Source organism: Diceros bicornis, chromosome 19, assembly GCF_020826845.1.
Source record: "Diceros bicornis minor isolate mBicDic1 chromosome 19, mDicBic1.mat.cur, whole genome shotgun sequence".
In the NCBI taxonomy this organism is placed as follows: Eukaryota; Metazoa; Chordata; class Mammalia; order Perissodactyla; family Rhinocerotidae; genus Diceros; species Diceros bicornis.
The window spans coordinates 22,934,185-22,946,331 of record NC_080758.1 but is presented as its reverse complement, the minus strand read 5'-3'; the positions used below and the strand labels follow the sequence as shown (position 1 = coordinate 22,946,331).

The 12,147-nt window shown below is 41.2% G+C and overlaps 1 protein-coding gene across 3 annotated transcripts in view; it reads right to left on the bottom strand.

Moving 5' to 3' along the window:
* Positions 1-8,926, bottom strand: part of RBL1 (RB transcriptional corepressor like 1) — a 64,242-nt gene extending 55,316 nt beyond the window's left edge. The window contains exons 1-3 of one of the 3 annotated variants that reach the window (XM_058562742.1): positions 8,521-8,582; positions 8,042-8,322; positions 6,791-6,924 (exon numbers count right to left, since the gene is read on the bottom strand). In XM_058562742.1, coding sequence (XP_058418725.1) covers positions 6,791-6,924; positions 8,042-8,173 — 266 coding nt within the window. In that variant the 5' untranslated portion in view covers positions 8,174-8,322; positions 8,521-8,582. Of the gene's footprint in view, positions 1-6,790; positions 6,925-8,041; positions 8,323-8,520 lie in introns of all 3 variants that reach the window. The other 2 variants (XM_058562743.1, XM_058562741.1) reach the window with 2 other exon arrangements.
* Between the last annotated feature and the right edge of the window lie 3,221 nt (positions 8,927-12,147).

The window sequence follows — 12,147 nt, the reverse complement described above, 5'->3', positions numbered from 1 at the left end:
CAACTATCTACTGGGGCTTTGGTGGGGAAAAAAATAAATAAATAAAATCTTTAAAAAAAAAAAAAACATTATTCTGGATGTTTCTGTGAAAGTGTTTTTCTGGATGAAATTAACATTTAGATCAGTAGACTCCTGAGTACAGCAGATTACTCTTCATAATGCGGGTGGGCCTTACCTAATCAGTTGAAGGTCTTAACAGAACAAAGAACTGACCTCCTCCCAAGTAAGAAGGAATTCTGCTAGTGGACTGCCTTTGGATTCAAACTGCAACTCTTTCCTGGGTCTCCAGCCTGCTGGCCTACCCCAGGTTTTGGACTCTTCAAGCCTCCACAATCATGTGAGCCAATACCTTAAAATAAATCCCTCTAACATATATATAATATAAATTATATTATAAATATCATATATATATGTTATTTATTTATATATATATATATATATATATATATATATATATTAGTTAGGAGAACCCTAACTAATATAACATATATACAATTTTTTCTGAATCAACTGAGAGTAAGGTGTGGATATCATGCCCCTTTACTCATAAATACTTCAGTTTCTATTTTCTGAGAAGCAGGATATTGTCTTTACATAACCAAGTGCAATTATCAAAATTAGAAAATTTTACATTGACAAAATACTATTGATCCATATTTAAATTTAAATTTAAAATTCACCGTTGTCCCAATAATGTTCTTTATAGCAATTTTTAATTTCCAAATCTAGGATCTAATCCAGTAGTATACGTTGTATTTATGTTATTTCCTTTTAGTTTCCTTCAATCTGGAACAGTTCCTCAGACTCTTTTGTGACACCAACATTTTGGAAGAGGACAGGCCAGTTATTTCGTAGTCCCTAATTTGAGTTTGTCTCATGCTTCCCTCATTATTAGATTTAGGCTTTGTATTTTTGACAGAGTATTATATAAGTGATGTCATATCCTTCTCAGAGGATCATATCCACTTGTCCCATTATTGATGATAACCCTGTACTTGATTTAGGTGGATCTACCAGGTTTTCCACCTCAAAGTTACTATTTTTCCCTTTGTAATTAATAAGTGACTTGTAGGGAGCTACTTTGCAATTATGTAAATATTCTGCTCTCATGAAACTTCTATCCACTAGTTTTAGCATCCACTGATGATTTTTGCCTCAACCAACTACTACTACGAGGTTGCAAAATGGTGATTTTTTTCTAACTCGACCATTTCTCTACATTTATTAGTTGGCATTCTAATGTGAGGAAGTTTTCCCTTCTCCTCTATTTATCATCAATATAGATTTTATTCAGTGAGTTATAATCTATTACTGTCCCTATTTGTTTGGATTTTCAAATTATCCCAGATTTCACTACTAATGGGAGGCTTTTCAAGATAGCTTCTATGTCCCTTGGACACATCTCCAACATTTTTCTGTGCACTTCCTTACTTTCTGGCATAATAAGCTGATCCAGGTTCATCAGAAAAATAGGTCTGCCCCAGCTTTTGAATCAGCCATTTCCTTGAAGACATTATACTAAGTATTTATATGCTGTGCCTTCTTGAAGACATTATGCTAAGTGAAATAAGACAGTCACAAAAGGACAAATACTGTATGATTCCACTTACATGAGGTACCTGGAACAGTCAAATTCATAGAGACAGAAAGTAAAACGGTGGTTGCCAAGGGCTAGGAGGAAGAGGTTAGTTATTGTTTAATTGGTATGGAGTTTCAGTTTGGGAAAATGAAAAAGTTCTGGAGATGGATGGTGGTGATGGTTGCACAACAATGTGAATGTATTTAATGCCACTGAATTGTACACTTAAAATGGTAAATTTTGCGTAATGTATATTTTAATACATATACACAAAACAAAAACAAAGTATAGAGTAGAGATGGTAAACATGGGGCATATGTCCCAATATTGGCACACTACTGAGTTTTAATGGCACTCAAAAAAAGCAAATTATTTTGTAAAAAATTAACATCATCAATGTTCCAATTAAAATGTATAAAAAATAATTTTTCATGAACTAAATTTTTATTCAGGTTCTACCATAATATAAAAATAATGGATGAATGAAAGTTATCTTGATTTAAATCACAAGTTACTGAAAAACTCGTGGAAAAATTACTTCTCAATACTTAAAACAATAAGATGCAGACAACTTCTTTATGAAAATGAATTAAAAATTCAAAGTGCACAACAGATACTACTTTTTAAAATACTACACTTAGTAGCCAAACAAATTTTTACATGAAACTTTTTTTAAAGCTGGAAGTTGCTTTGGGTAAGTTTTTTTTTTTTTTGCAAACTGAAACTGAATATAAATGCAGTTCAAAACAGAGACATAACTAAGACACATTTGTGTGCAGATATATGTAATACAGCATGGACTTGGGAGGCTCTGCCACTTAGAGGTATATATAACCTCTGGGAAGTAATTTGATCTCTTGGTGCCTTGATTTCCTCATTTGTAAAATGAGATTTATTTCATGGAATTACTATGGAGATTAAATGAATAAATACATGCAAACCCTTAGCATATAGTAAGTGTCTGGGACACAGGTAAGTACTCAATAAAAATCTGCTAGTTTTACATGTGTATCTATAACCTATACTTACATTACTATACTGTACTGTTTTGCAGTATGATATTAAAATATTTGATGGGTATTTTCCCATGTCTATAAAGATCTATACAATCATTTAAAATTACATTTAAAGTTGATATTTTGAAAACAGCCCAAATTATTATAAATCAATGCAAATAGCAAAATCACTTGCTTTTGTTTTTTTGGTGAGAAAGACCAGCCCTGAGCTAACATCCAATGCCAATCCTCCTCTTTTCGCTGAGGAAGATTGGCCCTGGGCTAACATCCGTCCCCATCTTCCTCTACTTTATATGGGACGCCGCCACAGCATGGCTTGACAAGCGGTGCGTCAGTGCGCGCCCAGGATCCGAACCAGCAAACCCCGGGCCGCCACAGCTGAGCGCGCGCACTTAACCGCTTGCGCCACTGGGCCGGCCCCCACTTGCAATACTTTTTTATTTGTTTGAATGAATATGTTGATGCTGGTCAACTGTTCTTTTAGCAATTAAGAATTTGACACTTAAAAAAATTTTTTTGTATCAATCTACATTTAAAAAGCACATCTTTTGATCCATCTCTATTCTTTTAGGAATTTATCTGAAATACATATTTACAATGATGTTCACTTGTCTGTAATCACAAAGTACTGGATACAACCTAAATGGCCATCAAAAAGGGGCTGACTAAATATATGAAACATCCTTACATCTTAAAATATCTTAGAGTCATTAAAAATATAGAGGTAGAATTACGTATGCTGATATGGAAGGATTTACAGAATACAAAGTAAGAAAACCAACTGCAGAACAATACATATAGTATGATCTTATTTAGACATTTCTCCAAAGAAGATATACAGATAGCCAACAGACACATGAAAAGATGTTCAAAATCATTAACTATCAGGGAAATGCAAATCAAAACTACAATGAGATATCACCTCACGCCCGTCAGAATGGCTATAATTAACAAGACAGGAAACAACATGTGTTGGAGAGGATGTGGAGAGAAGGGAACTCTCATACACTGCTGGTGGGAGTGCAAACTGGTGCAGCCACTATGGAAAACAGTATGGAGATTCCTCAAAAAATCAAGGATAGAACTACCATATGATCCAGCTATTCCACTGTTGGGTATTTATCCAAAGAACTTGAAAACACCAATGCGTAAAGATACATGCACCCCTGTGTTCACTGCAGCGTTATTCACAATAGCCAAGACTTGGAAGCAACCTAAGCGCCCATCAAGGGACGAATGGATAAAGAAGATGTGGTATATATACACAATGGAATACTACTCAGCCATAAGAAACGATGAAATCCAGCCATTTGTGACAACATGGATGGACATTGAGGGTATTATGCAAAGTGAAATAAGTCAGAGGGAGAAGGTCAAATACCGTATGATTTCCTTCGTTAAGTAGTAGATAAAAACAACAATAAACAAACACATAGAGACAGAGATTGGATTGGTGGTTACCAGAGGGGAAGCGGGGAGGGAGGAGGGCAAAAGGGATAATTCGGCACATGTGTGTGGTGATGGGTTGTAATTAGTATTTGGGTGGTGAACATGATGTAATCTATGCAGAAATAGAAGTATAATGATGTACACCTGAAATTTATACAATGTTATAAACCAATGTTCTGCAATAAACAAAAAATTTAAAAAAAAATAAAAAATAAAAAATAAAAAATAAATGAAAAAGAGATTTTTTCTCTGACAATTTATTAACAGTAAATTATTAATAGTGGTTAATTCTGGGGAGTGAAAAAAAGAAAACATCTTTCTATTTTCAACTCTTCTGTATTATTTGAAACTTTTTAATCTTTTTTTTATTGTGGTAAAAGCATATATAACATAAAATTTACCATTTTAACCATTTTATTATTTTTTTTGCTGAAGAAGATTCGCACTGAGCTAACATCTGTTGCCAACCTTCCTCTATTTTGTAGGTGTGTCGCCACCACAGACAGCATGGCCACCGATGAGTGGTGTAGGTCCACGCCCAGGAACCAAACCCAGGCCACTAAAGTGGAGCATGCCGAACTTAACCACTAGGCCACCAAGTCAGCCCCGCCATTTTAACAATTTTAAGTGTACAGTTCAGTGGCATTAAGTATATTCCCATTGTGCAACCATCACCACCATCCATCTCCAGAACTCTTTTCACTATTTCAAATTTTTATCATGAGCTTGTACTGCTCTAAATTTTAAGTTATTTTGATAGAAAACGATCAGATTGTTTTATACTACAATGGATAAGGTTTTGCTCCATTAAAAAATTACCTAAACTCCATCAATCTTAATTATACTTTCATTTTATTCTTATCATCAATGACAAAAATTGATATCTAAGTTTTTAAAATTGTCTTGACTTTATTATTTTTCTATTTATAGAAACCAAAATTGTTCTGCAAATTTTTTTTTTTTTTAATTTAGCATGAACAAAACCTAATTTCCCTCCCTGGATAGGACTTTAAAGTTTGTTTTTCTTCTACCCTGGAAATCCAGGATAGCAAATAGACAATGACTTCAAATAATTTTGTCACGGGTAAAAAACCCAGACACAGAGAACATTAGCACCTATCCAAGTCTGGATCACTCCATTTCATTTGTTTTGTATCCAGGCAAATAGTTCCATATGGTTAATACTAGAGTAAGTAAAAGCTATAGCTAAGACCCACCAATTGTTAGTAGTTGCAAGGTAAAAAATACTAACTATACAGTAGAGAAACAGGACAACACCTTGACCAGATGATCAAAGTTAACATCACCAATGAGAGGCAGATGGATATCATGTGCCTCCAAATATGATATTGAGGACACAAAATCTCTTATGTAGTTTTCCTTCTGGGAATGTATAACCTATATCTAATCATAAGGAAACACGAGACAAATCCAAAAGGAGGAATAATCTATTAAAAGGGGGATGAAGTGGTTGTGGACTATATTCTTCAAAAATGTCAATGTCATAAAAGACAAAGGCTGTGAAAACGTTCCTGATTAAAAGAGACTAAAGAGGGGGCCGGCCCGCTGGCACAAGTGGTTAAGTGCGTGCGCTCCACTGCGGGGGCCAGGGGTTTGCCGGTTCGGATCCCGGGCGCGCATCGACGCACCGCTTGGCAAGCCATGCTGTGGCAGCGTCCTATATAAAGTGGAGGAAGATGGACATGGATGTTAGCCCAGGGCCGGTCTTCCTCAGAAAAAAAAAAAAAAAAAAGGAGGATCGGCAGATGTTAGCACAGGGCTGATCTTCCTCACCAAAATAAAAAAAATAAAAAAATAATAAAAATAAAAAACAAAGAGACTAAAGAGACATGATAAAGGAATGCCAATACTTGATCTTAGACTGGAGACTGTACTTGAAGAAAAAAATGCTATAAATAACATTATTGGATCAACTAATAAAACTAGATTAGAGATGACAGATTAGATAAAATTATTGTATCAATGTTAACTTTGCTGAAGTTGATAAGTGTACTGTAGTTATTTAAGGAAATACACACCGAAGTATTTAGGGGTAAAGGGCTACAACGTATGCTACTTTGAAGTGGTTGAGGAAAAATATTACTTAAGAGAAAAAGAGGGGCAGACCCCGTGGTGTAGTGGTTAAGTGCTTGGGCTCCGCTGCTGGCAGCCCGGGGTTCGGATCCTGGGCGTGCACTGACGTACCGCTTGTCAGGCCATGCTGTGGTGGCATCTCACATAAAGTGGAGAAAGATGGGCACGGATATTAGCTCACAGCCAGTCTTGCTCAGCAAAATGAGGAGGATTGGCATGGATGTTAGCTCAGGGCTGATCTTCCTCACCAAAAAAAAAAAAAAAAAAAGGCCAAAAAGATATACATATTGAACAGAGAAAGCTCAATGACAAAGCAAATGGGGTAAAACGTCAATAATACGTCAATCTTGGTCAAGAATATATGGGTGTTCTTTGAACTTTTCTTATTTTTGCAGCTTTTCTGAAAGCCTGAAATTATTTCCAGATATAAAAAAATTAATGAAAAAATTACAGATAAAAAAGATTTAGTATAGAGGCCTCTGGCTGAAGTCAGAATTTGAGGAAGAAAGGCTGAGAATTGGGAAAGGATGCATATATGATAAAAAACTTAGAATGAAATGAAGTTAAATGATTTAAAATAAAGAGAAATTAAATTCTAAAATTAAATTTAGGACTTATATAAAACAACGTTTGAAAAATCAAAGTGCTTTACCTTAACTTAGCTGAACGTAGTATTCTGGTAAGTGAAACACAATTTCCTTCCATGATACCCTTTCCAACTGTAGGAATAATGCTTTTGCGGCATGCAACATACAATGAACATGCCAACCAGTGTATAACTTCTCCCTGGCAGGCAAAAGACAAACAGCAAAATGCATATATTATGTTAAAATGCTTAAATTCTGGAACCAGAAGAGACCTTAGAATTGTCTGGTCTAATTTTCATTCTGCATGTAACAGGTCAAAGAGGTGAAGATATTTGCTCTTGGTGACAAAGCTTAGTTAGTTGCAGTAACGGGTACAAAACTCCTCTCAGTAAAGTGTAACAGGCTAAATCAGTATTAATCTAAAGACAGATCTCTCACCTACACTTCAAATCTAGCATTATTGAAAGAGTTCTCTTAAAATTTCTTAGCATTAGCTTTCTCAATTTTAAAACACCAGTCATGGCCTTAATTGATGCTGATGTTCCTTTCTACCACTTTAGTTTTATGTTTCTTTTTTAAGTTTGGCAGAGAAAGCAAAGGACGGAGTAGAAAGATGGCAAGGGAGTCACATATAAAAAATTAATACCTATCTTGCACAACATAAAGGAGAGTGTCACCTTTGTGAGGTAAAAATTGGAGGATTTACTCCAATCTTTAAAACAGTAAGTATGGCTCTCTATCTTAGCAGATATCTCGATTTACAGTGCTACAAAAAAGATGACTTTTGGGAATTCAACACTTAATTCTCTGCTTTAGACTTGAGACATCTCCAAGCTAGGATCACTTGATGACTTCATCGCTGAACTCTATGTGAAATTTAGGGATTAAGAATTAGACACACACACACACACAAAGAATTAGATACAAATCGCACAGCACAACATAATACTGCTCCTATTTACTGTTCTGCAGATCCTCTTTAAGGCCAGACTCTAGAAGGATAAAAAGATTTCTTGCAACAATCCGAAAGGGGTGGGTAGAAAAGGGCGGCCACCAATAAAGCTAAAACCCAGTGTTCCCACCCTAAAGTGGTGAGAGGTCTTGTCTGCTCAAGGCATTAAACGAGGCAGGACAGCTTAGGCGGAATGTTTTTGGAAGGCTTGATTAGGGAATTGTTGGGAAACAGCATCCAAGTACTACAGATCAAGATGCTGGGGCGTGCAGCGCTCCAGCGCGAGCATCGCACACCTCCGCCCTAGCGAGGCAGACGGCGAAGTTCAGTGGCCCAGACTCCTCGGTCCGGCCCCACCACCAACCCTGTGTCCTCGGGCAGGCAGCTTCGCCTCTCGGGGCTCAGCCTCCTCATCTGTGGAAGGGGAACCTGTTCCAGGGCTGCAGTGGCGCTGGCAGTGGCGTCTCGGCACACAATTCATTTTAGTTTTTACCATCCTTTGTTTTTTTTAATCGATTTAAGGGGAGTACCATGACGTTTGTGGCGCCTGGCGGGGCGGAGGGAGTCTGGTCTGGAGTCTAGGGGACCCCTGAGGGGCGTGTGACATTGGACAAGCAGCTCCTTTTCCGGACTTCAGTTTCCCGCCTCAAAAAAAAGAAAAAAAAAAAAAAGGATCGATCAATCTGCACCCGCCCTTCCAGCTTCGCACTTCTCGGCGCCCGGCAGGGCAGCGACCCTCCTGGGTGGGGAACTCCCACCACCCCAGAGGATGGGGTGGGGAGGGGCGGGGCGGGGGTGGGGCCTGGCGGGGGTCTGTCCGGCCGCCCCACCTGCGCCGCTCACCTCTAGGCTGTAGTTGCCCCGGATGGCGGTGAAGTCGTCCAGGGCTTCGGCCGCGCTCCCCTCGTCCAGGTTCAGCTCCTGGCACAGGGCCTGCAGCGCCTCCCCGGCCGCGGCGACCACCGCCGCCCCCTCGGCGTGGGGCTCGTCCTCGAACATCCCCTCAGGCCCTGCGGGCGGCGCAGTCACAGCCCCCGGTTCCTTTCTCCCTCCTGGGCGCGCTACCCACAACCACCCGCGCCAAAGCGCGCGAAAATCGGCAGCTACAGAGCAACGTCTCTTCCACAGTCTGCATCCGCGTTCCTCCTCAAAAAAGTCCGCTTGTCCTCCAGGGCTCCCTGCCGTCCCTCTCCGGAAATGTGATAAGAAGATGGACCTTGGGTCCTGAAAAAAACCTGAGCTTGAGCCTTGGCGGGCAGCGGCGGGCACAGCCAGCGGGGCAAATGTGGAGCGGAGGGATCGGCAGTCCGCGCGCAGAGTGTGCTGGGAGTTGTAGTCCATTTCCTGTCTTGAAGGCAGCGGCGCCGCCCTTGTGTCCGCGGCTTTTTGGTCTGGGAAGGCCTGGGCTGCCTGTTGCGAGGTGGCCTCGTTCATCTTAGGGAGAAGCCTCCTTTGCCCCGCCAACCCATGGGCCTGGGTTTGTCACTGCCCTGCTGCGCCAAACATAGTCTGACTGAGACTTGCCCCTTGAGTTAAGAGATGGAGGTGAGAACAGAAAAAAGTCGTCCCTTGACCGTGGGGGGCCTCGTCGGACTCTCGTCCTTGTCTCCAGCGCCCAGTGAGTGGTCTGTCGAGTGATTGAAGGGTTGGTGAGGCAGGGATGGTAGGGAACACCTCCTCTTCTCTCCTTGATCGCTAAACGAGGCTTGGCCTGGGCTGAGAGAACTGCAGTAAGGAGGCCCTTTCTCAGCCCACTGGACCCTGGGAACCGTCCCAGTAGACAGTCATTCCAGGCTTAGGCATGGCCTGAGCATAAGCCTGAAGGCCTGGCCTGGCCTTGGAGCTTACGCTTCTGCTCCACCAAAACTTCTTCTCCGGGAAGAGCCAGAGTGCTCTTCTTAAAAGGTAAATCAGAGCATGTCACTGCTTCACTCAGAATCCTGCAGTAGATTCCTCTTGCCATTAAAATAATATCCAAACTCCTTTCCATGGTCTAGAAGGCCCCGTGTGATCTGGCCCCACCTCACGTGGGGCATTGTCCCACCCGGGTATATAATAAGGCCCGGCCTCACGGCTTTGTTTCGGAACCTTGAAAATGCCAAGCTGCCAAGCTGGTTCCTGCCTCAAGGCCTTTCTCACATGCTGATCAAACAGCTCCAAATACTCAACACCATATCTTTGCTTGTCTGGCTCCCCTCATCATTCAACTAAATGTCACCTTCTCAGGCCATCCCTGAGCGCTGTCTCCCGAGTAGCTGCCCCCTGCCCCCCAACATCCCCATTTTGTTGTCTTCATAGCACCTTATCACTATCTGAAATTATCTTATTTGTTTATTCACTGGCTCTTCCTACTAAAATGAGTTGCATGAGAGCAGGGACCTTCCTTTCATGTTGACTGTATTCCAAAGTTTAGATTAGTGTCACTCAGTACTTAGCATGATGTGTTTGAAAGATTACAAAGAGCCCCTTGTTGCTTGGATGAAGGAAAGAGTCACCAGAGATGAAAGTGGAAGACAGGTAGGTTGCCAAGGACCTCATACGCCCCACTAAAAGCCTGGACATTATCAGTGGGGTTTTAACAAAGGGAGGTGATGAGTTGGTGTGTGTTTTGAACAGGTTCCTCTGGCTGCTGTGTGAGACGGTTTGGATGGAGTAGAGACTAGAAGTATGGAAGTGGTAGGGGGCTCATCCAGCAGAGGAAGGAGCCAGGCTGGAGGTGGGGGTCCCTGGTGTAGAACTGAGGGGGTCACTGCTGAAGAGGGAGGAGTCCCCAATAACATAGGTTTCCATCTGGGCCAAGAGTGTGAAAAGTGATGCTGTTAACTGGAATGGGAGTACAAGCAGAAGAATGAGATCAGTTCTGGAAATGTTTGGGATGCTTGCAGGAAGTTTAAGAGGAGGCAGTCGGATCCTGGAAGGTAGCCCCTCTCTCCTGGCAATTTTCCAATCTTCTGCATTCTCCACACATAGAGAGGGTGCAACTTGGGAATCAGCCACAAGTCAGGTCTCAAATGAGTAAAAACTCAAACTCCCCCCAAAAAACTCAAACTTAACCACCTGTGTGGTACTTCCAACTCTGTTTCCTTCTAGAAGCTACCGCTGCAGCTGACTTCAGGACCATCTCATTATTCTCTGGAGAGGATGCTGGCGCATAGTGTCTGCACAGAGACTCTCCTCCCACGAGTCTTTGTTTATTTAAAGAGGAGTGGTTATGGGCAGTTGGGGGGAGATCTATCTCCAGTGCCAAGGGGTATATAACAGGGGTTATCATCCCTGCTCTCAACTTCCTTTCTTGTCAGCAAAGAAATGGCAGGGTTAGTAGAGGTGAGATGGATGAAGGTCCTCCTGTAGTAGCTCACTTGTTTTCTAATTAACCTACTGTGCTTATTTAGGAGAAAGCTCCAGGACTGGGGACAGCCTGGACATGGGTTTGGAAATATTCACGCAGTATCTGAAGCCAAGTGAGCAGGTTCATATCACTCAGGGAGTGTGTTGGCATGACAAGAGACTCAAGGGTAGAACCTTTAGGAACACCAACATTTCAGGGATGGGCAGAATTTGAGGAGTGTGCAAAAAACTGTCCAGAGAGGTATAAAAACGAGGAGCGGTATCTGAGGGCAGGCAAGAAGTATTCCATAGAGTCCAACACTGCAGAGAACTCAAATAGGATGAGGAATTCAAACAAGACCTCCAATATTATCGTTCATATGTTTTTAGTGACCTTTGTCAGAGCAGTTTTCTTTAGCACAGTAGGAGTGGAAGCCAGATTACTGAGGCTGAGGGGCTAATGGGAGGAAGATCAGAAAGTTGAAGTAGGAAGTAAAAACTTCTCTTTAAGAAGTTTAGTGGAGGCAAGGCAAAGGGAAGAGGATTTTCTAGGATAGGGAAAACACAAGCATGTGAATAATCAGGAACAGGAGCAGGCAGAGAGAGACTGAAGTTAAAAAAAAGATCATTGATATAGCCACGCCCTGGAAAAGGTGGCCAAGCTGGAAATCCAGAGCCTGTCCTTCCTCTAAATAGCTCCTGTCTGGAAGGTTATCACCTTACATCTAGATTAAACAGACCTGCTAGGTCCTCTGCTGAGTGGAAAATAGAGCAACATGCAGCAGGGAGTTGAGAGTGGTAAAGATTTGGAATAACTATTGAGAAATATCGCTGAGTCTGTCAAATGCAAACATCATGACAGAATTTTTGAGGAAAAATGGAATCAAAGTAGGTCTACCCCATAGGATCCCAGCTTTCACAGCTGGGCCTGGATAGGATCACAAGAGCTGAGAAGCCTCAAGTTTTTTTCCTTTGCTATAACTAATCAATCTCTTTTTTATCCAGATCTGAACTGCAGAGGGTGATTCTGGCCTTGAAAAGAAACCAAGATAGAAGGAAATAGCTCTCAGGAATTATAAACCAAACAAAATCAGAGACTCATTGCCCTATTTTTCATCTCTTTAGTAGTTAGGTTTTTGGTGA